The sequence below is a fragment of the Papio anubis genome, chromosome 14 (genome assembly GCF_008728515.1).
Source record: "Papio anubis isolate 15944 chromosome 14, Panubis1.0, whole genome shotgun sequence".
Lineage (NCBI taxonomy): Eukaryota > Metazoa > Chordata > Mammalia > Primates > Cercopithecidae > Papio > Papio anubis.
In genome coordinates this window covers 89,483,329-89,511,244 of record NC_044989.1, presented here as the reverse complement: position 1 = coordinate 89,511,244, position 27,916 = coordinate 89,483,329, and the positions used below count along the sequence as shown (strand labels likewise).

Genomic DNA, 27,916 nt, shown 5'->3' with positions numbered 1-27,916 from the left:
AACTTTCCCCTTCAGATCCTTCTTCTCTTGATTGTGGACAAACTTGACTGAATCTCTCTCTGTTTTGTTCCAAGGGACAATTTATATCACATTGTTCACAGAAGAGACATTCCTCCTGCCCCATCAACCTTTTCCACGCCACTGCATCCACCAGGGGATTTGCATAGTGTCCCCTAGGGAGGACCTTCCCTCGTGAGTCTGAGATAAAAGCTCAGCTGTAACCTTGCCTTGACTGATCAGGACTCCTCAGGTCACCTTCTCACAATGAGGCTCCCTGCTCAGCTCCTGGGGCTGCTGGTGCTCTGGCTCCCTGGTAAGGACTGAAGAAGATGAGGGAGGAGAATTGGGTGGGAGGTGACCTCTGTGGGTTCCACAGCTTCACCTGTTTATTCCAATAATATGATAAAGTCACACAGTCTATGCTCCAGGGAATGGAATTCATGTTTGTCCTATGAATAATTAGGATTCACTTCCAGGGAAAGATGACCAGTGCTCTGATTCAGAACTTGAAAATGAAGAGTTCTCTGCTGGCTAGTAAATAATGGGTTTGTTTAGGAAAGTCTACTTTTCATGACAGGAAATCAAAACTTTAAAATGTAACTGTAAATTAATATCAGAAGAGAAATTATGAAAGTTGCTCATAATATACCTATATAAACTTGCACTACTCTGTTATTTTTTCAGGGACAAGTGGGGATATTGTGATGACCCAAACTCCACTCTCCTGCCCGTCAGCCCTGGAGAGCCAGCCTCTATCTCCTGCAGATCTAGTCAGAGTCTCCTGCATAGTAATGGGAAACACCTATTTGCGTGCCTGCAGAAGCGGGCCAGTCTCCACAGCTCTTGATCTATAGGGTTTCCAACTGGGCCTCTGGAGTCCTGAAGGTTCAGTGGCAGTGGGTCAGGCACTGATTTCACACACTGAAAATCAGCCGGGTGGAGGCTGAGGATGAGGTTTATTACTGCGAGCAAGGTACACAGCTTCCTCCCACAGTGCTACATCCCAGGCAGAAACACTCCCTGCTGGGTTGGCCCAGCTGCCCACCTGATGCCGCTTGTCTTGCGGGGAGCAGCTGAGCAGAGTCTCTGAGTCCGCCAGAAGAGAAGGTTGTTTGGACCGTCAGGCGGCGTTTCCTGCTGAGGATGCTGGTCCATGAGAGCCTCAGCAGTAGCACCTCCGATCCCACATGTTAGGGCCCCACCAGCTGCCACAGCCTGGGGAAGGCATTAGGAGTGGGAGGTCATGGGGACCCGTGCCCACCAGAGACAACCCGGCTATGATGAAGGAAGTGAATGAAAGCTCCCCATCCTCACGATCCCGTCTTGCCCACATTTGTCAAGTTCATGCACCTGTCAGAATAACCAGACCATGGATGCAGCTGGTGACAACACAAGTAGAACACATATGGAAATGTAGCTCGGGGTTTATTTCATGCACGATGACACTTAGTCATATTGGGAAACTCATTGTCTCCGTCTCCCTAATTCCTCTCACTGACTCACACTAAGCCCTCCTCTCCAGTGTCTTACAGGAAAGCATTCTACACAAGCTGTGTGCAGGGAGTATGGCTAAGGACACTCAGTAAAAATGTTTGATTTTGGATTATTCAAATAAACTTTGTAAACTCACAGCAGGTATGAAATCCTGATGTCAAAGATGATTACTCTTAATTATTATTTGGCAAATTAGGCGAGTTTTCACAATTCCAAGAAAGTGGCCTTTAAAAATAACTGCATAAACTCAAAGATAAAAAATAAAAGTTTATTTCAAGAGCAAAGGAAACATTCAGAATTGTGTGTGAGAGATTTTATTTCTCTTCCAAATTCTACAAGTTTTGAAGAAATCGTGGGCTAAGTTCTATTTCAGAGTGGAAATTTATTAGTGTGTTTTTCATAAAGAAAAGGTTTCAAAGAAACAGAAATGCATTCTTTTTTTTCTTTGAGGCAGTCTTTAACTCTGTTGCCCAGGCTGGGGTGTAGTGGTAGCGATCTTGGCTCACTGCAAGCTCCGTCTCCCAGGTTCAAGCCATTCTCCTGCCTCAGCCTCGAGATAGCTGGGACTACAGGCACCCCCTGCATGGCTAATTTTTTTTGTATTTTTAGTAGAGATGGGATTTCACTGCGTTAGCCAGGGATGGTCTCGATCTCCTGACCTCATGATCTACCCACCCTCGATCTCCCAAAAGTGCTGGGATTACAGGCGTGAGCCACCATGCCCATGAAATGCATTCTTTTCACATGATTACATCAAAATGAATACCTAAAATGAATCTGAATTCTATGTTTCAGTTGTCAATGCATGGAGCATCTATGCTTTTTCATGCACATTTTATTAAAACATAGTGTTCCTAAATGATACTGAACCCCATAATGAGTCATGTGAGCTACATGTCATAACCTAATGTGATGAGCACAAAATAATGACTGAATCAACAGAAGAAGATCCGCTTCAGGCTAAGGGTATACAGTACCCATATCACTTGAAGATAATTGTTTATTCCAAGATAGTGATTCCTTAGTAAGTGCAATTAGGAATTCTGAAGTTCCATTTCTGTTAGGTTTAAAACTGTATGGCAAAATTTTTTATACCTATCAATCACACTGGAGTCCTCAAATGAAAAAAAAAAAGTGACACAATTATGTTTTTAAAAGTACTGATAAATGCATCGTTAATCTTAAAAGTCATTATAAAGAATGTAGTTAAAAAGAACACAAAGTGTGATGGGGGTGCAGTGGCCTCGCCTGTAATCCAAGCACTTTGAGAGGCGAGCAGTGAATCCGCTGAAGTCAAGAGTTTAGGACCAGCCCTGGCCAACATGGTGAAACTCTTTCTCTACTAAAAGTACAAAAATTAGCCTGGCGTGAGTGGCATCATCTGTAATTTCAGCTACTCAGGAGGCTGGCTGAGGGAGGAGAATCACTTGAACATGGGGCCAGGAGGTTGCAGTGAGCTGAGATCCTGCCACTTCACTCCAAACTGGTCAGCAAGTGAGACTCTATCAAAAAAAAAAAAAAAAAAAAATTGTTAGTAGTATGACCCACAACTAAGCAATGCTGTCGTCATCTTTAGCCCTCATGTGATTGACAGCATCTAGTGATCTTAATTTCTGCTTTGCCATGAGACACAAGATTAGTCCCAACCCATTCAAGGTGGTTAGATATATTTAACAAAGAAACAACTTATGTAATGCTGATGTAACAAATAAGCTCACAGCGCTGTAAAAACAAATGGTGAAAGGTGGAACTATCCCTAAACCTGAGAGAAGATACAAAGAGAATCAAAACTGGCTGGTACAAAAGCCTCTAGTTGCAACTGACCAAGTGTGACCAGGTTTCTCTGTCTGTGCCATGGCACTGCAGAGACAGGCAGGTGGCTTATGGTGAATTGTCATTGGTTCTTCTCCATGAAGTCACTGGAGTGGGCAGGAGGCACGACCACCCCTCAGCCCAGAGCTTCCTCCTTCTTCACAGTCAGCTGCCCAGCTCATCCTCCAGAAACATGAGTGGAACGAAATTGAAGGGAAAGTTGTTTTCTTCTAAAGATCAAAAATCTTGAACTTCGTAAATAGAAATAAATGTTATTTTTACTCCAAGTACACATTTGAAATCTTCCATTGAGTGCACCTGATGATAAACCCACATTTTTTGTGTCTTTTAATCGGGAAAATGTATTTATAATTCTTGGAAATAATGTTTGAGTATAAAATTGTATTTTAGCAGCTTATTTCAAGTTGTTATTTACCATATGATAATTACTCCCAAAATGTCATCAATTTTAAAATTATAATCTGTTGCTCTGTCCTCCATAGAAGTAATTTCTCTATTTAACCTCATCAGATTCCTGTTAAGCTCTTAAACTCATCTTTTTTTTTTTTTTTTAACTGATTTGATACATTAAGTCAATTTATTATTTATGATGAATTTATTTATGTAATTATTTTCAATATCACCAAGTAGAAAAAGCCTATGCTGCTGCTATGCCAAAAACCTGCCTCTGAATGGCAAGAAATCCCCAATACACAAAGAGAACCAAGTTCCTAACAAACCCTGGGGAAGGAAGAGAGGGCTAGTGTCCGTGGCAACTTGGAGCCCACTTAAGGCAGAATGAGGTGGAACATCTGGAACATCTGAGAGAGGAGACATCAGAGTGTGGGTAGTGGGGAACCTGCTCTGTGCTCTGAGACTGAAAGCCCAGCCTTGCCTCTCACCACTGCCTTGACTGTGTCCCCATCTGCTGTGAAGTGAGTGGTGTCTTCTAAATTCATTCCTGAGACCTAATGGCTGAAAAGTGTAGACATGGAATGTGGGGATTATGTGCATCTTCCCAACACCAACCTGATGCTCAGGAAGGAGACTCTTGTTTTTCTCTTAGGATTCTTTTTACTAATGAAGATTTTTGCCTCTACTGCACATTTCCCTTTCTGATTGTCCTCTCTATTGACAGAAGATGGCCTGGGATTCACTACTGAGTCTCAAGCTCTTGCCCAAAGCCCTCCAGTCTAGGGTTAGCTCTTTTTCTTTCACACACTATTTTTGTTTGTTTGTTTCTTATCAATCATCTTAGCAATAAAATATCACATTTTTATTCCTAGCTATTACAGATGTCATCTTAGTTAGTTGCAATGGTTGCCTTCCTGAATAATAAATGGTCTTTCATAATGTTAAGACATCCAAATCCATGCGCTTCAGTTGCAAGCTCTGTTTAACAGGTGCCAGTAGATCTCCCAGAGTGCTCCATGCAGCTGGCCCCACAGAGTCCCTCTGTGCTGTCATATCATCCACCTTCTGTGAGATGAGATAAGAATCCTGGTGGGTGCTCTTTGAGCCAGTTCCCACACAACTCCCATGAAAGTTGAGGACCACAGGCCCTGAAGACAATCACAGTTAGCTAGACTCATAGCTCATGACTGTCCTCTGCAGACACAGGTTCTCCCAGATGGCTGAGTGTAGTCATTGGCTGTGTCCTTAAGATTGTGCATGACAACAGGGAGACAGAGCAGGTCTGTAAGCCCACTGCAAGAGAGCCGGAGTTTTTGTGCAAGCCTCCTGTGGGTCCTTCTTACCTAAACATAGGTGTGAACCAAAAATGAAACTCTCACTCTCCTAGCCAACTGCGTAAACTCCTCTCATCCAGAACACACCAAAATCCACCTGAGAAATACAATACTGTACGAGATGGGAATGGATGATCAGATATGCCTAACTGATGCTCCTCCTTAAAATTCAAGTACAACTGACCAGCGTTTAATGTTAAAACCGAGATCTTGAGACTGACAAAAGCAAACTCTTTGTAGCAATAAGATGCCAACATGATAGATACAGGCCCCAAGGGGAAATCAAAGTGTCTTTCCCAAGATATTTATTTAATGTATTTGAAAATGCCTCTGCTAAGTTGTTTCTTGTGGGGAGAAAATCTATGTTCTGTAGAGAATCCTGTGCTTTTCAAGTCTCCTGACTCAAAGGGTTAACTAGCAGTCCTGTGGCACAGCACAAGTCTGCTAAGAAACCATTACAGTCTATTCTTTCTGAAGCCTGCTATCTAGAGCTTCATCTGCATGTCGAAACCTTGGTTCCCACAACCCTTTGTGTTAACTCATTAACAGGACTGTATTCTGGAGGTTTAGAGAGAATTCAATATCGGCTTCCCATCTCTTTTCATGTTCCCACATTCGTGGTTCCATGGCCCCTTCCTCCATCACTCCAGCATCCCTCTCTATTGCCCCAGCTCCTCTCTGGATGTGACCGTTCTCCCTCCCTGTTATAAGGACACTTGTGATTGTGCTATTCTCAACCAGATAATTCAGGATACTCTCCTGACCTCAAAATTCTTAACCATGTCTGTCAAGTTACGTTTGGCATATTCATAAGTAATAATCATAGATTCCAGATATTAGGACAATGATGTGTTTAGGGGGTATATTATTCATTTCACTAACAACTCTCATTACCCCACGATGATCTTACCCTAAGGTAGAATAAAAAATATCACAAGGCAGAATTAGAAGGCAGTGGACCTAGAGAAATCCTGAGACTCTAGGACTCTCTGATGTGTGAATGCCAAGTTCTGGCAGATTCTGATTCTCTGTTTTTAGTGGACTTAACGGTGTGTAGCCATTTATGGAAGTCTTCTTTGATTTTGTGAACAAGAAAAAAAAAAAACAAATCTCTGTTAAAATGAAATCTAAGAAAGATTGGCAAAGGGAATTTAAGTATTTCTTAAATTTTCTGAGTTTCCGTAGGCATCAAAACATAAGAAGTGGCAATAAGGGAAACCAAAGGTGCCCTCCAAGGATTAGGAATTTTTCGGTGCCTTAGGTTGGATACCCCAGTAAGAAGGATGACAAAGATTCCCACGGAGGCAGTATATTTACAAGGTGTAGGAAACAAGCAAGTGAGTAAGGGAAGAGAGGAGGGACAGTGAAAGGTGTTTCAGCAAGGAGTCACCTCTGAGGATGACCAGAAGTCATGCCCACATAGAAGCAGAAAAAAAAAAAAAAAGCCTCTGTTATTCCACCTGAGAGGTGAGGGAACTGGGGTATGTATACACCTCCCTTGTCATCACTGATTGATAGCTGTCCTAGGAGATGCTAATTCCAGGCCATGAGGTCCGCCACATTTGCAGGCTGAGCTGCCTTCCCCAGGTTCAGAGAGAGCAGTGAGGGGCAGAAAGAACCATAGAGAGTCAGCTGAAGTAGAATGAATGGAAACGCCAAGGTGTAGTAACAATGACTGCCAAAATTATGCAGAAAAAAAAAGTGCATTTGAATCCAGAGATGTATCTCTCTGAATCTGGATATCTGGGTGCTGACAGTCTGTTCAGTAGCCATTTCCCTGAAATCCAGTCCCCTGGAAAAGCAGGAGGAGGTATGTGCACAGGCTCCACTACCTTGTTCTGGCCACTCCTAGTGTGCATTTCTTCTATGCCATGAGAGCTAGCTCCTCTGCAGAAAACTAATACTTCACAAGAGAAATACTCTCTGGAGTCCTTCGGCTTAAGTCCATTGATACTGATGTAGTTGGCTCCACTTCCCCTGCCACTGAATCAGGCTGAGATGCACTGGGCAAAGGCAGCTGTGTTAAGTATTGAGGTTCAAATTAGTGTTTGAGGTTTATGTGGATTCAAAATATTTTTCCATCTACATGGGCAGTGACTTGGCAGGAGATGGAGACTCTCTCTAAATGGATGTGAAACAGGGAGGCTGGGATCTGGTTCAGGATGATGTCCTTACTCACTGCTAAAGAGTATAAGAGCAAACGGTGCATGCAAAAACACGCACTGAGCAGCAGCCACTGTCGCAAAGGAGAGAAGGTTCACTGACCTGACCTTTCCCCAGGTTTTCCCAATCACCTGCTCTCCAGAAAGCCAGACTCTAGGGCAGATGCACCTGAGACCCCAGGAACAGACTGGTGGGGAGCGCAGCTCAGAGCATTACCCAGGGGATGTGGCCTTTGTCATCCTACTTTGACACAATTGATTATTTGGGCCTAGATTGATCGAATGTTTCAAGCTGATCCTAATCCAGGCTCTTATCATTAGCGAGTGAAACAGAGATTTTAGTTGAAATAATCATACTTGGCATCACTAGTCAGGCCTCCATGCTGGTGAACCATAAAAAATCATACAAAAGGCAGGAAAGGGGATGGAGTATGGGGATCCTCACGGCAGGAATAATGTGCAGTCATTTAGCCCCTGGGCATTAAAGAGACCCATAGCTCTGGATAATGGCAGATCTATACATGGCACCAGTATCATCTTTGTGCATCTACAGCGAATTGCTTTTTCTTATACTGCTGAGAAAAATGGCTTAAGTTTATTGGTAAATTCTATTGAATATATCAAACACACTTCTGATAAAGACTTTTTTATTTTCACTTCAAAAAAGAAAAAATTTCACACTGATAGAGACATTGTTAGCACAGCACTAAATACTTTGAGAGTGACTGAAAGTTCTGACAGCCCCACATTCTACAACTTTATTATAAATTTTCTGCCAAAAACGATGCTTTCCTATACACTCCTAATACAAGGATGAAATACATTATTTAATCTAGTCTTAGGTTCATTTACAATTTTGAAAAATCAATCCAAAAATATGTTCTTTAACCATATGGCCAAGAGAGAAATGTATTCTCTCAAGGTAAATCTATGCTGCCTGATCTGACCTGGGACCCTGGGGACACTGCCCCTGTGCTGAGTTACTGAGATGAGCCAGCCCTGCAGCTGTGCCCAGCCTGCCCCATCCCCTGCAGATTTGCATGTCCCAGAGCACAGCCTTCTGCCCTGAAGACTTTTTTATAGGCTGATCACACCCTGTGCAGGAGTCAGTCTCAGTCAGGACACAGCATGGACATGAGGGTCCCTGCTCAGCTCCTGGGGCTCCTGGGGCTCCTGCTGCTCTGGCTCCCAGGTAATGAGAAAGGACACTGGGAATTTACCAAGTCAGTGTGCTCAGTACTGTCTGGAACTTCAGGGAAGTCTCTGATAACATGATTAACAGTATGGATATTTGTTTCTATGTTTCCAATCTCAGGTGCCAGATGTGATATCCAGATGACCCAGTCTCCATCTGCCTTGTCTGCATCTGTAGGAGACAGAGTCACCATCTCTTGCCGGGCAAGTCAGAACATTTATAGTGGTTTAGCGTGGTAGCAGCAGAAACCAGGGAAAGCCCCTAAGCTCCTGATCTATGATGCATCCGGTTTGCAAAGTGGGATTCCCTCTCAGTTCAGCGGCAGTGGATCTGGGACAGATTTCACTCTCACCATCAGCAGCCTGCAGCCTGAAGATTCTGCAACTTATTATTGTCAACATTATTATGATACCCCTCCCACAGTGTTACAAGTCATAACATAAACATCCAGGGAAACAGATGTGTGAGCCTGGGCTGCCCCAGATGCTCCTCCTGGTGCCTCCATGTGCTGAGGCATTTCTCAAAGTCAGTGAGGTTTTGGAAGTCATTGGGAAGTTTTTGTAGAGGGGGCCAGGGAGGCTCCTCTGAACCCTAAGCCTCTTTTGCCCTCATCCCCAGCAGAAAGATGGGACCATGCCTGTCCTGATTGAATAAGGAAGAGAGATAAGTCCACCTGAGGAATCAATGTTATGGGATAATTGGAATTCATATAGAAAAAGAGAAGCTACTCTCAGTATTCCGAGGAGAAACTGTTCAAGTTGACTAAATTAGAGTCTAAACCACAGGCTTTCTTAAACCTGCAGTATGTCATTTATGAAGCAGGTACTAGAGACAGGGGATTCTCAGGTGCTCCTCCAGAAGCCAGAGTGCACCTGCCCCGGGTGGTATGTGCTGAGTACCGTGTGATGATCCTCAGACCTGTTTGGGACGCCCAGGGCGGGGGTGCTGATGCTGTCAGCTGCCTGCAGCACGTCCCCAGGTGATTCTCCAGTCCACACCTAACTTGCATGTGTTTTACTTCAGGTGTCAGTGTACACGAATCCACCACTCTGACTTCCCAGAGTTGTAGGAGGGCAACTCGTTGACCAACTCTAAAGAAACCATAGATAGCAAAGGAGCTTTGGAAAATGTGCTTCCAGAAGTGATACTAGTGATGGGGAATTGACAGCTGACAGGCCAGTTAGGTTACTCTTTCCACAAGGCTCAACATTTTTCCTGTTACAGATTGTCCCAGAATACACTTGAATGTGCTTTTGAGTTTTACCAGCAGGTCTGGGTTCATAGCAAGAAAACTTCATTAAGTCGTAGATGAAGCAAAAACATCAGGATGTTGTATGAAATATATTATAACGCTGTGTGTGGTAGCTCATGCCTATAATCCAGAGAACTTTGAGAGACCAAGGCAGGAGAATCGCATCATCCCAGGAGTTTGAGATTGGACTGGTGTTGGGAAGAGGCCCCCAAATCTGGTCATAAACAGGCCCCAAAACTGGCCATAAAAAATTCTCTCCAGCAGTGTGACATTCTCGTGATGGCTATGACGCCCATGCTGAAGGTTGTTGGTTTACCAGAATGAGGGCAAGGAACACCTGGCCCACCCAGGGTGGAAAACCGCTTAAGGCATTCCTAAACCACAAACAATAGCATGAGCTGTCTGTGCCTTAAGGACATGTTCCTGCTGCAGATAGCTAGCCAGAGCCCATCCCTTTGTTTCCCATAAGGAATGCCTTTAGTTAATCTATAGTCTATAGAAACAATGCTTATCACTGGCTTACTGTCAATAAATACGTGGGTAAAACTCTGTGGCTCTCAGCTCTGAAGGCTGTCAGTCCCCTCATTCCCATGCCACACTATATTTCTGTGTGTGTCACTTTAATTCCTCTGATGCCACTGGGTTAGCTTCTCCATGACCAAGCTAGTCTAGGCAAGTGGTGCCCATATGTGGGGGTTGAAACTGGGTCGAAGGGTTGCTAGTGTGATGGTTGGAGAACGTGGAACTATGCTGGAGGCCACCAAGTACTCTTAAGCAATCCCTGTGGTGAGTAAGAAGGGGAACTTGGAAGCATCAAGGTAACAATGGGACAAGTGTCAGCTCTGGTTTGTTCCACCTTGCAACCTTTTCACACTGATGATAAGGAAGAAGGAGACTATAACAAAGTAACAGAAGAGCTGACAGAGCATTTTTGTTTGCCAGCTAAATCTAAAGTGGCAAATGAGGGAGAGGTTTATCCCCGCCCTTCTGCACCCCCTCATTAGTTCGAAGTAAAAGAGTGGCTTGACCCTCCAGATCCTTCTTTCCCAGAGGACACTGGGTGAAAAGTAGTTGCTTCAGTGACTGTTCAAGCAGACCTTGAGTGATCACTCTCATTTCCATTCAGGCAGGAATCCAGCAAGCTAGACATGAGGGTTACATAGAGGCTTGGCAGTTCCCTGTTAGAATACACCCCTCAGATCAACAGGGAAATATTATAGCTACATTTGAGCCTTTTCCTTTTAAATTACTCAAAGAATTTAAACAAGCTGTTAATCAATATGGACCAGGTTCTCCCTTTGTAATGGGATTGTTACAGAATGTTGATGTCTCCAGTTGGATGACTCCTCCTGACTGGGATGCTCTTACCTGAGCTTGTCTATCTCCTACTCAGTTCCTACAATTTAAAACTTGGTGGGCAGATGAAGCTTCCATTCAGGCTGCTCGCAATACCCAGGCCCAACCACAAATTAATAAAACTGCGGACCAATTTTTTGGGGTCAGAAGCTGGGCTGGCTTAGATGCACAAGTAGTTATGCAGGATGATGCCATAGAGCAGCTTAGAGTAGTGTGCATTAGAGCTTGGGAAAAAATATCACTCCAGGAGGAGGACAATACCCTTCCTGATACACTAATTCTCTTTGGCAAATGAATGTCACACATGTTCCTTGTTTGGGAGACCAGCTTATGTACATGAACGTTTGGGCACCTTTTCTCACTTTGTCTGGGCTACATGACACTCAGGAGAGTCTTCGGCCTGTGTTAAACATCACCTTTTGCAGTGCTGTGCAGTGATGGATATTCCATCTTCTATTAAAACAGATAATGCCACAGGCTATACTAGCCAAGTTCTAGCTACACTTCTCTGTATATGGAATATTAAACACATTACTGGTATCCCATATAATTCTCAAGGACAAGTCATAGTGGAAAGAATGAATCTCTCCCTGAAACAGCAGTTGCAAAAGCAAAAAGTGGGAAACAGGGACTGTGGGACACCCCATATGCAATTGGATCTAGCATTATTGATTATTAATTTTTTGAGCCTGCCTGAAGGCCAGATGCTATCAGCAGCTGAACAGCATCTACAGAAACCAGCTGCAAAGACAGAAGCAGAACAACTGGTTTGGTGGAGATATCTGATAACAAAAAGTTGGGAAATAGGTGAAATAATAACATGGGGTAGAGATTATGCTTGTGTTTCTCCAGGACCAAATCAATAGCCAATTTGGATACCATCAAGACACCTGAAGCCTTATCATGAGCCAGATGCCAAAGGAGAGATTGTGGGGGGAACCAAAGGACCCCCCGATTTCAGCTATGTTAAGACTGACACTGAGGAGGACCCCAACTGTCACGAGCAACACCTCTTGAAAGCAGCCAGCCTGGTTGAATGCAGCCACCTGGGAACAAACCAAGAACCGGTCATAGATGGTGGAAGAAAACCTGAGGAAAGCAGGACAACCAGTCACAATGAGTAATTTAATGCTAGCTATGATAGCAGTGATCACCACTGCAGTGAGTATTACTTCAGCACAGGCTGACACAGAGAACAGGTATACTTATTGGACATATTTCCCTTTTCCACCACTTCTACAGTCTGTAATTTGGCTGGACCCCCCAGTGGAGGTATACACTAATGATAGCTCTTGGATGCTTGGTCCTACAGATGATAGAGGCCCATCTCACCCACATAAGGAAGGAACTGCTATGAATATTTCTTTAGGATTAGAACATCCGCCTATCTCTTTTGGAAAGTTCACTAGTTGCCTACCCCCTTGCTATCAATCTTGGCTGACAATAATACCTGGATGTAATCACTCTACGACCCAGTTATACATGCTTTCTGCTCTCAGTATTTACTGTAATGAATCTGCTCCTATAATTGAGGCATACCACCCTCAAAAACCTGTTTGTAAACAGGATTGGACCTGGTCAGAAAAAAATGAACATACTTGTTTAGGAAGATTGCATTGCAGAACAGGCAGAGGTGTGGCGAAATAATTTCTATGGAATCATTATTGATTGGTACCCTAAGGGGATGTTTAGCTTGAATTGCACCTCTCAGTCTGGGTGCCATGGCTACACTATGTTCAGATGGTGAGAACAAAACAGTCAGATGGTGGAAATGATAAGAAGTATGGCAGGAGTTGCTATTATCTGGAAACATGGTGGTATAGTGTCACCTCAACCTCAAATGATATGACCCACTGTAGGAGCTAAAAATAAGGATTGGTGGAAACTATTAATGGCTCTTAATAAGACCAACATTTAGGAAGGAAAATACACTATGCCATCACAATATAATCCTAATTACATTTTAGAAGTTGCTGAAAACAGTACAATTTGGATACAAAGTTGTGTTTGTCCTCCTTTTCTGTTGGAACTGGGCAATCTAAAGTTTGACATCCGTAATTATCATGGAACTTGCCAGGAATGTAGATTGTTCTCTTGTGTAAACTAGTCCTTGTTTAATAATTCTATCCTAGTAGTGAGAGCTCAAGAAAGAGTATGGTTGCTGGTGAAGTTTTCCTGTCCTTGGGAAGCCTCTCTCTCTGTACATATTGTAACTGAAATTCTTCAGAAAATATTGAGACACTCTCAGCATTTCACTGCTACTTATTCTTGATTATTATGGGACTGATTGCTGTTACAGTTACTGCTGTGGCAGCTGGAGTTGCACGACATGCATCAGTGCAAACAGCAGATTTTGAAAACAAATAGCAAAAGAATTCTACTCTGTGGTGGAACTCTCAAACTAAAATAGACCAAAAGAGAGTTAATCAAATCAATGATCTCAAACAAACTGTAATATGGCTAGGAGATCGAGTAGCTAGTTTGGAATATAGAATGAAGCTAAAATGCAACTGGAATGCTTCTGACTTTTGTAACACTCCTCACTCTTATAATGAATCAGAGCATGCATGGGAAAGAATAAAAAAACATCTGGAAGGACACTCTGGAAAATTGTCTCTGGATATTGCAAAATTCAAAGAACAAATATTTAAAGAATCTCAGGCACACTTGACCTTAATGCCAGGAACTGGAGTGCTTGAAAGAGTTGCAGACGAATTAGCAGCTATTGACCCACTGAAATGCATAAAAACACTTGGAGGCTCTGTGATTTCAATGATGATTGTCCTTTTAATCTGTGTTGTTTGTTTAAACAAAAAGGGGAACATGTTGGGAACAGGCACCCAAATGTGGCCATAAACCGGCCCCCAAACTGGCCATAAAAAAAATTGCTGCAGCTCTGTGACATGCTTGTGATGGCTATAAGGCCAACACTGCAGGTTGCTGGTTTACCAGAATGAGGGCGAGGAACACTTGTCCCACCCAGGGTGGAAAATGCCTAAGGCGTTTCTAAACCACAAACAATAGCATGAGCCATCTGTGCCTTAAGCACATGTTCCTGCTGCAGATAACTAGACAGAACCCATCGCTTTGTTTCCTGTAAGGAATGCTTTTAGTTAATCTATAGTCTATAGAAACAATGTTTATCACTGACTACCTGTCAATAAATATGTGGGTAAAACTCTGTTTGTGACTCTCAGCTCTGAAGGCTGTCAGCCCCCTGATTTCCACTCTGCACTCTATCTCTGTGTGTGTGACTTTAACTCCTCTAGTGCTGCTGGGTTAGGATCTCCACAACTGAGCTGGTCTTGGCAGACTGGGCAATGTAGGAAGACTCTGTCTCCACATTCATGAAAAAGGTAGATAGATGATAGGTAGGTAGATAGATAGATAGATAGATAGATAGATAGATAGATAGATATAACAATCATTTGGCAACCAAATAAGCCTTCTTTGACAAACAGGAAGACAACAAGAGAAAATCCTAAACAAGGATATAGGATTTCTCCCTTTAATATGAAAGTCCTTTGCTACTCAAAATTACTCAGAACCCAGCAGCACCTCAGCATCCCTGAGAGAGTGTTTTGCATGACATACAGCAGGCTCACCTCAAATTTACTGAAAGACAATCTTCATTTTAACACGGTAACAGGTGGTCTATATAAAGTTTAACAAGCTATGTCTTAGGTGACATTTTAGCTAAAGAGATTTATTTTTTTCTCAATGAGGACATTTAAGAAAATTTCAATGGAAGGTCATATGATAAACGCACACCCAGTTTTACTTTCAAATTGATGCAACATTACATTTGAAAACATTTTGAAGATTATTAAGGTTGAAAATCATAATTATATATCCATGTACTTATCAAATAACTAGATGTTTACATAGAATAAACATATTTTGAAAGTTTAATAATTACCAAGTGAAAGAACCAATTAAAATTGTGTGTGCCTATGTTAGAGATTCTTGGACTTAATTGTATCAGGTCAGCTTGGTTTGGGATGTTGTCTACTCCTGAGATCTGCCATGAGAATCTTCTGCCCTGGGTAGTCACTGTTCTCAGCCTTGGCCTCAGATAAATGCCATCCATAGGCTGGAGACAAACTGAGTTCCCTGTAACCAAACCAACCAGCTGAGCCCTACCTTAATCAGCCAATTGAGTATTAAAATGAACATTCATGAATGTGAAAATAAATACTTAGTGTAATAAGACACTAAGCATTTAAGTGGTTGATTGTCAATAATTTTTGTGCAAAAACTGGCCAATACAGTATTTATACATCTACCTATTTAGATAGATGCATTTTATTAAAATTGATGGCATATATATGAATATTTATTAATCCATATATAGAGATACTAAGACAACATTTAAAACATTAAAACTTACTACCAATAAAAACCATGAAATTATATCATTTGGAGAAATGTACATATTTGAGTGTATATAACATACATGTTGGTGTTATATTTTTTTTTATATTTATATATTTTTGAAAAATTTTTGGCTGCATATACTTATATGTACACATATTTATGTCTAAATAAGGCTATTTAAGTATATTTATATATACATATAAAGGCAACACATGCATATTTACAAAGTAATTATATAAAAATTAAATCTGTGAAGGTGATTTCAGTCTCCCCACATAAAAACACTGGTGCCTAAGACCAGGTATAGTACCTACTCTGGTTACAGACATTTCCTTTATAACCTTTAGTTATAAAACACTCACCTAATGGGTATTTACTCCTTACAATATTTTTCTAACTCAGTGGAGGGGTAAAGGGTTTGTATGGGAATAACTGCCTAATGTTAGTTCCTATGGAAGTCCAAATATGCATATGCCCCCAATGATGCCATGCTGGATGGAGTTCTAAAAACTGGGTGCTGTAGTGATGTCCCATCACTGCTGTCATCAAGGATGCCCTGGGAGACTAGAAGTCACAATATTGGGCAAACCCGAAGGGTGAAGTCACTGTAAACTTTGCAAAGAGAGATTAGCAATTCCATGACATTGGCTATTGGTTTGGAGAGATCATCAGGCCTTAGAAGAAACAAAACTGAAGGACTGGAGAGAAAGTTGGTTTGGAAGAGCTATGACTGCACCTTGGAAAATAGGTCAAGATAAAAAATAAATGCTTCTCAAATGAATATTCATCTCTATTTCATTACTGGGGACTAGTGTTTAGTAATTTAGAGGATCAAATACTAGGACTTCAGTCAGTCACATTTCCCAGCTTTTTTAGGAAGTCACATGAACCATAGAAATCCATGCATGAGTGTAAAAATATGAATTTCAGTTGATGAGGCGTGCATGCCTATAGTTTTTCTGACCATTCAACTTGCCAAATAGCATAACCCCTCCTGAACCACTAACATTATACCACACATCAGTGGTCAGACTAAAAACACGTGTCAAGTGAGTACAGTGGACCTAACCCAACATCCGAAGGACAGTAGCTGTTTTCCTGTATATGCATTTGCCTTTCTTGTCAGTCATGTTTCTGCCAGAATCATCTCTTGGAAGATTTCTGAGTGTTTTCATCAGGGTCAAGAAATCCTTACATCATTTAGCATTGGAAGAAGCAACTTAAATATAGCAAAAAAAAAAAAAAAAAAAGTGAAGCAACGTATGTTCACGATGTTGTCATGTGTCCAGGGGCAGCTGTCCTTACAGAGAGGAGAAAACCCATTATTAGTCAGGGAAAGCCAAAATACGTACCCTTGTAATGTCAAATCGCTGTCTTACCAGATGTGCTGAGGCCCTGAAACACCGATGTGTAAGACGTTGTTATCCCCATCAACAGAAAAGGAGAATCTGAGAGATGACTATTCATTCTGGGTAGAGACAAGATTGAAACATTGTTTCTATTCACTCTTGTCTGGGGTTTTCTGGTTGATAGTTCTTAATTCAAAGAATTGGCATGATAATTACTGCATCAAATTGGAAAGAATGATGACCATATGGCCGTTTAGTTCTCATTATGATACAGCACAAACTTTGAACACAGCATCTTATGGTGTGCGCTGGGGTCATAGAACCTGATAATCAAGGGGAAATAGGGTTCCTTTTACATATTTTAGAGAGGAAGTAGAGAATATGTGGAACCTAGAGGAATTTCAGGACTGTTTTTATTTAGTGACATTTTCACTGGTAAAAGTTTCTCTTAACTTCAACAGACTTCAGAATGAAGCTTTGAGTAATGCAGCTGAAGCATCACACGCACTTGGACGCTAGTGCAGCAGAGGGGAGATGAAACCCACAGTGACCTTAGGAGATGAGAACACCAAACACATCCTCTTAGTCAGCTTGAATTGAGAAGCACAAGAAATAGTCCATTCATTCTTTCTTACTTGTTTTATCGTTGAATCAGTTCACCATGAGAGAAGCCACTGTGCCTGGTAAGGCAAAATTGTGTTTATTTTGATGGATTAGGTGACTTAAAACCAGATTGAAAAAGCAGAGGAGTGAGCTCAGACAGCTCCCAGCACTCATTTCCTTCCTCCCTGACACCTGTGTGTTTCAATGATCAAGAAAAGTCCAAGGCCGAGTGCGGTAGTTCATACCTGTAATCCCAGCACTTTGGAAAGCTGAAGCAGGTGGATCACCTGAGGTCAGGATTTCGAGACCAGCCTGGTCAATATGTCGAAATCCTGTCTCTACTAAAAATACAAAAAGTTGCAAAGTGTGTCAGCGCAATCCTGTAATCCCAACTACTCAGGAGGCTGAGCCAGGAGAATCGCTTGAACCCGGGAGCCAGAGGTTGCAGTGAGCCGAGATCAAACCACTGCACTCCAGCCTGGGTGACAGAGCAAGACTCCTTCTAAAAAAAAAAAGAAAGAAAGAAAGAAAAAGGAGAGAAAGGGAAGTCCTCCTATTGCGACAGGAAGTTGTTGAGGCAGGAGGCTGTGCCTATAGGACAGTGCTTTCTGATCAAGTTTTGTGATCCTGTGTGAATTTGCTTAGGATAATGACTTCCAGCTGCATTCATGTAGCTGCAAAGGATATTATTTCATTTTTAATTTCTGCGTAGTACTTCATGGCATATATGTACCCCATGTTCTTTATCTAGCCTACCATTAATAGTCATTTAGGTTGATTTCATATCTCTCCTATTGTGAACAGTGCTGCTATGAACATATGTGTGCATGTATCTGTATAGTAGAATCATTTGTATTCCTTTGGGTATATATGCAATAATGTGATTGCTGGGTCGAATGGTGCTTTTCTTTTAAGTTCTTTGAGGAGAAGTCACACTGCTTTCCACAACTGCTGAACTGATTTGCATTTTCAGTTGTAGGAAGGATAGTTGTATTATGTTAGGGATAACTATGACCTTACTATTGTCTGTATTTTATGATTATGTATGATCTCAGGAGATGTGTATGGGTTCAAGTTGGCAAGGGGTGGGCTTGTGAAGGTTAATACTGAGTGTTAACTTGATTGGATTGACGGATGTAAAGTGTTGATCTTGGGTGTGTCTGTGAGGGTGTTGCCAAAAAAAATTAACATTTGAGTCAGTGGGCTGGGAAAGGCAGACCCACCACTGATCTGTGTGGGCACAATGCAATCAGCAGCCAACACAGCCAGACTATAAGCAGGCAGAAAAATGTGAAAAGAGACGGGCTCCCCTCCCAGCCTACATCTTTCTCTCATGCTGGATGCTTCCTGCCCTCGAACGTGGACTCCAAGTTCTTCACTTTTGGAACTCTGGCTGGCTCTCCTTGCTCCTCAGCCAGCAGACAGCCTATTGTGAGGCCTGGTGATTGTGTGAGTTACTACTTAATAAACTTCCAGTATTAGCAAGTGACACCTAGAGGGACAGAATAGGATATATAGATATAGATATAGATATAGAGATATAGAGATATACACAAATACATATACATACACACACGCATGAACACATACACATACATACATAGATATGTATACATATGTGTATATATGTATATATGTGTGTGTGTGTGCATATATATATACATGTATATTAAAAGGGTAATTTATTAAGTATTAACTTACAGGATTGTAAGTTCCACAATGAGCTATCTGCAAACTGATGAGAAAGGAGAGCCAGTCCGAGTCCCAAACTGAAGAACTTGGAGTCTGACATTCGAGGACAGGAAGCAACCAGCATGGGAGAAAGATGTTGGTGCTGGGAGGCTAGGCCAGTCTCTCTTTTTCACATTTTTCTGCCTGCTTTACAATTGTTGGCAGCTGATTAAATTGTATCCACCAGATTAAGGGTGGATCTGCCTTCCCCAGCCCACTGAGCAGCTGCGGTGCCAGGGGATGTGTCTCCAGCAGTTGGAGTCAGGTGGGCTCAGGGAGATGACTGGAAAGCCTCTGAGGAAGGAAGAGGCCATGAGGCCTCAGTCACAGGCACAGGCTCCTCTTCTATGTGAACGGGGCCAGGGTCCTCCAGGACACCTTCCAAAACCTCCTCTTTCCTCCACACACAGGGTGCTGAATCCCCACTGATCCTCCAGGGTTGGCTGCCACATCATCCCCGGAGCAGCCCCTAAAGTTCCCTGCTGTTCTCATGGCTGTAGGGATGCTCAGTCATGTCACTGTAAGGGGACCCTAGTGTGTCCTGTCCTCACCTGCTGCCACTGATGACCTTTACGGCACTTCTCCATGCCTTTCCCAAGTGACCCCACTCTCACCAACTATCAGGAGGATGGACGGCGGCCCGTACTCCATGATGTTCAGCTTATGAGTAAGTCAGGGATCAGAGTAGTCTCATGTTTGTGCAGCTTATAATAATATCACATAGGAATCCTATTTTGACAGTCCTTGACTCCTCATCCTCTCTGAGCAGTTACTCACTCTGCCCATCCACTCTAAGACTTTCTTCTTGTGCAGCTGCTCATGGTGTTTACATTTGGAGACTGATAGAACTCTATGGGTGGAATACTAGATGTGTGCTTGTCACATCCTCACATTTCTAAGAATAAAAGACCCTTCTTTTGAGTAACATTTGTTCCTTTTTCCCTAGTTTGTCAGGATTACATTTCCAGTGATTGAGGTGAAAACTTCTTTGTAAAAAATGCATTCATATTGCTATAAATTAACCGCATATTTTTGAATCTCATAAATTTGGATATGTGATGTTTACTTTCAGATCAAAGTACCTTATAATTTCCATTTTTGTTGCTTTTTTGCCCCAAACTACATTTAGTGGTACTTTACTTATTTTCCAAATATTTAGATTATTTTGCCAAATTTTAAAAAAATTAAATTAGAATTTCAGTGGTTTTATGGGTATGAGTGGTTTTTGGTTGCAGTGATGAACTGTGTAGTGGTGAACTCCGGGCTTTAGTTGCCCATCACCCGAATAGTGTACCTTGTGCCTAAGAGGTAATTTTTCATTTCTCCTTCTTCTCCCACCAACCCCCTTCTGATAACTTTCCCTTTCTGATTTGTAATACAATCTTCTCAGTTATAAATAATTTATTTTTTATGATTTAATCAGCATGATTTTACTGAAATATCCTGTTGCCTAAAATACAATGCATCATTAGCCAATGTTTCCAAAGACCATGGAATCTGCTGTGGTTTCGTGGAGTGTTCTCTAAGTATCAGTCTTGTCCAGATGGTTGATAGCATTGTTTAAGTCCTCTGTATCTGCACTGGCCCAAGGGGCTGGGCTGCTTGCACTGCAACCTGGACCTGGTGCAGAGCCTTTTTCTACCCTGAGTCCCAATCAAGACTGGCACAATTTCATGTCTCCTGGTGGGCCAAACGTGTATTCCGAGGGGTAGAATATGTAGCCTCTAGAAACCAAAAAAGTAATATTTGTGGCTTCCTTCTTTGAAAGACAAAAATCCCCATTAAAAACACTGGAACAAAATAAATATTCCTGTAACTCTGAACTCTGATTCACTCTGTCTTTATGTTACATGCATTACAATGGCCTTATTAATGGGAACACCATTTAGTGGCATTTGATGGCAGCTGTAGAGACGAATGCCCAGATTCAAGGTGCAGGGCAATACCTGCCAGGGGAAATCAGCCTCCCAACCACAGCCACGATAGGACTAGGCAGCCACAAAGAGTTCCCAACTAATTTTCTGATCATTTACCTGGTCGTGGTGCAGTATCTGGACTTGCTCTCTCATGAGGGGGGTCTAAAATTTAAAGTTGTGATGTCCTTGAGTCCATTGCATCAACCTTCATCTGGTCTTTCTGTCAGCCACTTACATGGGCACTCAAGTCAAATTCTCTGAAGATATGATTGTCTTCTTACAAATCCTACAGAAAAGGTTGATTTTAGATTTGCCTAGCAAATTAAATGTTTTAATGCCATTAATATGGTCATTTAAATGGTGTCCTTCTCTTAGTCTCTCTGCGAATGTTACCTTGGGGCAAATTTCTTGACAGATTTCTCTTTATTTTCATTTTCCTCTACAATTTCTGAGTAAGATGACCTATTCTGAGAAAACCTACGAAGTTAGTTTTAACCCAAAACAAAATCATTATTTTGAAATTTAATACCATCACAAGCCAGAGACAAAAGATACTCCTCTTGCTTTATGGCTTACTTAGGATTGTTTTTGACTCGTAAGTATTTGCTTCAATCTTCCATAAAATCAACAGGTTTCTTCCTTTTACTTTGTCTTATACGAATAATTGTTGCATGAACAGTTTTCCTAGGGTAACAGATTTGTATACCTTCTTATTTTCAGTTTTAATTTTCACCTAGGGCTGCTAGGATTCCAGAATAGCAAAGAAACCATTATCTAGGTTGAGGATGTTTCTAATTTACTAGAGTAAGACTATTAAATGTGAGTGAGATCCAGCTAAATCAGTGTTGGGCAAGAGATTATGCCTCTAGTCCTTTGTTAAATGTGACAGTTTTTTTCCTGACGGCTCCTGGGAGGTCAGAATTTATTTCTTTTTATTACTGATAGTTCATTTTTTTTTTTTTTTTTTGCTAGTAGGTATTTTAGAAAAGTTAATATCTAGAAGTATTCCAACGTAAGGGCAATTGGCTCTTCATAGAGCATTTACATTTCGGTGATCCTTAGCTACTGCCCAAGAATGACCAAATAATAATAAAGTTCACTACCGTGATGTGAAGCTGCTGCTTCCAGAAGGGTAGAGCCAATATTTCCAGGTGTCAGTGCAGAGGCTGTATTATTATTATTATTAATTATTATTGTTATTAATTATTATTATTATGAGACAAGAACTGAGCACTAAATACTTTATTCAGCTCTTGTCTCTTTCCTTTTCTGTACTTTTAATTTTTGATAGCAGGAGGTGAAAAGAAGCAGTTAAAAAAGAAATTCAGCTGACTTTAGAACTCAGTTTGATTAATTTGGATTCTAATTTTTCTCTAGAACCTTAAACATTGTTAATTATAATTTATATAAGTATTTACTTGATTCTTAAAAGTGTTTAACATGAAAAAACTATGAGTGTGAGAACTTGTGAATTATATTATCATTTTTTTTCTACAGGTAAACTATCTTATCTAAGTTAAAAGTAAATAAGTTATTCCACATTATTTTCTTGTTATATTCATTGAAGTTCTTATATCAACTGCAGCTTCTACTACAGTGTAAATGGCTAGAATCCCCAATTCAGTCTCTGGAAACTTCTTGGGATCTTCATTTCCCATCTCTCAAGTAAAGCAGGTTTTACTGTAAGGTTTCAAGACTAACTTCACATTCAAAGAGTAGAAAAATGTTACTAACCTCTCAGGCAATTTATCGTTTTATGGAGTTTTACTTTTGAGGGCAGAGACACCTTTATTCAAGGGCGAATTCAAAGGGAACCAAAGAGTCACAGAAGGCTCAGGAAGAAAATGGACTCATGCCTTCACTTTGTGCAGTTGGTGGGTGTGGTGGATTCTGCGGAGATATTAACAAGCACAGAGGAGAAGCCCACCACTTAATCCCACAGCTGTGTGGATAGTTTCATAGGATTTCTGAAAACTTTTTCCAAGGAAAATTAAAGACCAAAATGGAAACATTTGGGAACAGGTTCAGATGAGACAGATCTAGAACAGAGTCTGAAGATTTGGAAAAGTCTGATGTGGAAACAACGCTGTTTCTTTCAGTGTTTGGGGAGAGAGATTCTCAGAAGCAGAAGACACACACTCATGGAGGCTACATTCCCTGTGCTCTCTCTCTGTGTTCCAGAATATTTATCCACGAACCTATGCTCCAGAGAGGGACAATTTCAGTTAGTGAGACAATGCAGACGCTTCAATCCCAGGTGCCTGGGAGCCAGGAATCCATTCACGGGACCTGCAGTTTCACAGATGGAGACTCCTTTTGTGGGTGACTTGGTCTTAATTCTCGTCCAAGAACATACTCTCACTTTTAATTGAAAAGAAGGTTCATTGATGCTCAGGGAGGGAACAGGCCTCTATGTGTCTCAGCCTCATCCACAGCAGTGAGGGTTTGCACTATTTGTACTAATACAGTCTGTAGAACAAAGTCTACACAATATGTAACAGAGATCTATAAATGAGAAGGCTATGTTGTTTATTTCAAAACTGTAGGCTTAGTTCTCAATGGCCTGTGCCAAACTCAACTTTTAAAATGTAATAGTTTTAAAAACAACCCAAATAAGAATAGTTTTAATCTTATAGAAATACTTACTCTACATATCCAGAAAGCCTCACCTACATCTGTTAGCAGTAGGCAAGACAAAGCCCAGTTTATGAAAACCTTACACTTAGTACTGCCCTCTGTAGCTCTCTGATGCAGAAACTCCCCACTGTGCCGCTGTGTGGCATCCCCTAGATGCATATCCCTTCTCCAGTGTCCCGCCCATTTTGAAAAACAAACCTGGTACCTTATTCTCTGGGCTACCTCCTGCTGTGAGGGACTTCTCGCCTCAAACTGTTCAAGCTTCACCCAATAGAGGTCACATGTGCTACTACTGTCTGTAGTCATCTCTTTTCTCTTGGTCAGCCCACAAATACCTCAACCCCCCTACAAACAGGATCACAGCATCTACCCCGTAAACGCTGACTCCCGGTAATGAACACAAACAATTCCACTTCCAAGACTCTCTTCCCAAGTCATGTGAGTAATACAGTTGCTTTCAATTTCATGGATCCCAAACTAACTGCATGAGGAAAAGGAGACACTCAACTCTGTCTGTAGAAGTCCTCCCTCTTTTGGATGACTATGGTTCGAATGAGAGACACACAGAGGCCTGCTCCCACCCTGGTTCAAATGTAGGCTGCTCTTCCATCTTGTGTGTGTCCACTGGGACTGACCAGCTTTGTCTACTGTTCTGAAAGCAGTGGCATGATTTGTCAACAAATAAGAGAGGGAGATTTCTGGTTAGAATTAGTAATAGTGTTCTTTAAGTCTACAGGTTAAATCAGGTAATTTCAAAGCCTTTTTCTGACTAAAAAAGGATTTGTACAAGTTTTTACATTTTCTGGATAGGTGACATATCATGAAATTTTTGTTAAAAATCCCAGGGGTAGGCTTTTCAATGATTCACTTATTCTCACGGAAAATAGCAAGGCTTTCTTAAATTCAAGCAATCTAGATAGTTTGGGAAAATAACATTTTCAAGAATTGGCTTATAGTAAAAGAAAACAGGACAAATTTTTTACTGTTATTCACTTTCCTGCAATTCAAATCTTCATATTAGATAACAGATAAAACTGATTATTCATTTAACGCCCTTTCAGAATAATTATCTAAAACTAACAATAAAATGCACCATTTTGTTCTATTTTAGTTAAACTGTTCATGTTTTATGTCTCCTTATTCTATTCCTTCATCTTCTGATATTTCTGACTTTTTTCACTATCGCAATTAAGAGTCTGACTTTTTCAATACCACGAAGCAGATCAGAATTTGTTGACATTATAAGAAAAAAAGTCAAGTACAGAAAATTTGCAAAATGTAGTAAGAGAAAAGAGTAAACAAAATTTTAACAGTGAAATATGAGAGTTTTATTTCAATCCTACCTCGTAGCTACTGTTGGATATGGTCAACTCATATTATTGCCACAGAGTTCAACATTTGACGGTCAATATCATTGTTACTCAAGTATGTTTTCCAATCTTATTAAAAAATGAGATTTTGATAGAGTCCCTAGAAGATATTCAGATCAACTTTTCTTTGCAATCTTACCTACAAAGGCATTTATTTGTGTTCTTGGGCAATTAAATATGACTTTGTGTTAAATTACCCAAGATTACATCAATCACTACAAGCTAGTCCTTCATTGTTCCTGGATTTTTTTTTTTTTTTTCCCAGAAATGTTACTGCCCTTGTGAAAGTGTTTATTGTTGGCACCATTTTTCAGGAACTGTTCAATGGAATATTAAGCACATCACTGACAAATGAAGAATAGTGTGGTTGTTTTTCTGTTTAATGATCAGCTGAATAGGAGATTCATACCTCTAAGCTGTGAGCATTTTTACATAAAGTCAAGAAACAATCAGTTACAGGTACAGTTTTCCCAGAGATGTAAAACTGTGAATGCAGTTCTTGCTCTTTATACATAGAGAATTTCCTTTTGATTTGTGGATTCATGGCTGTGGCTGCACCACCTCCAGGGTGGGGGAGACTCCGGTCTCGCTCAGAGTTGACAACACCTAGAAGCCCTGACAGGACCTGATTTCACATGACCAGGGAGACTGTGTGAGAAGAGCTTTTCTAATTACCACTTGAAAAAAACATAATGCAAAGTTATTTCTTATTTGTTCTGTATCATTAATCTAGAAGGTTCTTCCCTTAAGAGAGTCCTCTGGGCCACGCACAATGGCTCACACCTGTAATTCCAGGAATGTTGGAGGAGGCCAAGGCAGGCAGATCTCCTGAGGCCGGGAGTTCAAGAATGTTTCTAGACAACATGGTGAAACCCCATCTCTACTAAATAAAAAAAATAAATAATAATAATAATAATAAAAGACCCCTCTGGTTAACTTTGTATGTGTGAGATGATTTTGATGAGATAAATCCCGGACTGAACAACTGGTCACCAGGACTTTTATGTTCACTGCCTGAGGCACAAAATTGTGTCTCTCTTTCCTCTTCCTTGCACTGGGTTCTTGGCTCTAAATGTAGAGGCTCACATCATTCTCCCTGTGAGGCCCTTGGACAGAGAGCTCTTATGCGGTTCACTTACCAGGTGGCAGGGCAGGGTAGATTCTAATATTTGAGTTGAACATTCTTGAACAATTATCCTGGAAACAGCAGATACCAGACAGCCCTTGAACTGGCTACAGGCCGCTTTTTATTTGCAGGCTCTCAGTCCAGCAGTACTTGTGGGGATGGGGCTGTTTCCTTCTCTAGATTGACTGGGAGGGAGTCAAACCAGATGGCATTTACCTCCCAGAGATTCATCCTGGACACACATTTCCACATGGTCATGGTTCTGGTGCTTTCTTACAGTCATGCCCTACACACTGCGTCCCTACAAAAAGTCCCAACTTTCCCCTTCAGATCCTTCTTCCCTTGATTGTGGGCAGACTTGACTGAATCTCTCTCTGTTTTGTTCCAAGGGACAATTTATATCACATAATTCACAGAAGAGACATTCCCCCTGCCCCATCAACCTTTTCCACGCCACTGCATCCACCAGGGGATTTGCATAGTGTCCCCTAGGGAGGACCTTCCCTTGTGAGTCTGAGATAAAAGCTTAGGTGTAACCTTGCCTTGACTGATCAGGACTCCTCAGGTCACCTTCTCACAATGAGGCTCCCTGCTCAGCTCCTGGGGCTACTGGTGCTCTGGCTCCCTGGTAAGGACTGAAGAAGATAAGGGAGGAGAATTGGGTGGGAAGTGAGTTCTGTGGGCTCCACAGCTTCACATGTTTATTCCAATAATGCGATAGAGTCACATGGTCCATGCTCCAGGGAATGGAATTCATGTATGTCTGATGAGTAATCAGGATTCACCTCCAGGGAATGATGACCAGTGCTCTGATTCAGAACTTGAAAATGAAGAGTTCCCTACTGGCTAGTAAATAATGGGTTTATTTTAGAAAGTCTACTTTTCATTACATAAATCAAAATTTTAAAAATGTAACTGTAAATCAATATCACAAGAGAAATTGTGAAAGTTGCTTATAATGTATCTGTATAAACTTGCAGTGCTCTGTTATTTTTTCAGGGACCAGTGGGGATATTGTGATGACCCAGACTCCACTCTCCCTATCAGTCACCCCTGGAGAGCCGGCTTCCATCTCCTGCAGGTCTAGTCAGAGCCTCCTGCATAGTAATGGAAACACCTATTTGCATTGGTACCTGCAGAAGCCGGGCCAGTCTCCACAGCTCCTGATCTATTTGGTTTCCAACCGGGCCTCTGGAGTCCCAGACAGGTTCAGTGGCAGTGGGTCAGGCACTGATTTCACACTGAAAATCAGCCGGGTGGAGGCTGAGGATGTTGGGGTTTATTACTGCATGCAAGGTATACAGCTTCCTCCCACAGTGCTACATCCTCGAACAGAAACCTCCCTGCTGGGTTGGCCCAACTGCCCACATGGGCCGCTTGTCTTGGGGAAGCAGCTGAGCAGAGTCTCTGAGTCTGCAGAAGAGAAGGCTGTTGGACACGTCAGGGCGGCGTTTGCTGCTGAGGATGCTGGTCCATGAGAGCCTCAGTAGCACCTCAGATCCCATATGTTAAGGCCCCACCAGCAACCACAGCCTGGGGAAGGCATCAGGAGGAGGAGAATTCATTGGGGCCACGTGCTCTGGGAGCAACCGGCTATGATGAAGGCAGAGTGAATGAAAGCTCACATCCTCACCCTCCCCATCTTGCCCACATTTGTCAAGTTCATGCAGCTGTCAGAATAACCAGACCATGGATGCAGTTTAGTGACAACACAAGTAGAACACATATGGGAAATGACTAGCTCGGGGTTTATTTCATACACGATGGCACTAGTCGTATTGGGAAACT

General features: G+C 41.7%; 1 long non-coding RNA gene and 1 gene segment (V, D, J or C); one reads left to right on the top strand and one right to left on the bottom strand.

Annotated features, from left to right (window-relative positions):
* The window catches only part of LOC103877251, a 50,141-nt gene that overhangs the window by 95 nt on the left and 22,130 nt on the right, over positions 1-27,916 (bottom strand). Inside the window, exon 2 of the long non-coding RNA XR_004178404.1 lies at positions 223-310. This is a non-coding gene — a long non-coding RNA (uncharacterized LOC103877251). The remainder of the gene's footprint in view (positions 1-222; positions 311-27,916) is intronic.
* Positions 236-27,660, top strand: LOC101012777. The segment is given in 2 exon segments: positions 26,625-26,756; positions 27,128-27,648. Coding segments are annotated over 2 exon segments (528 nt in total).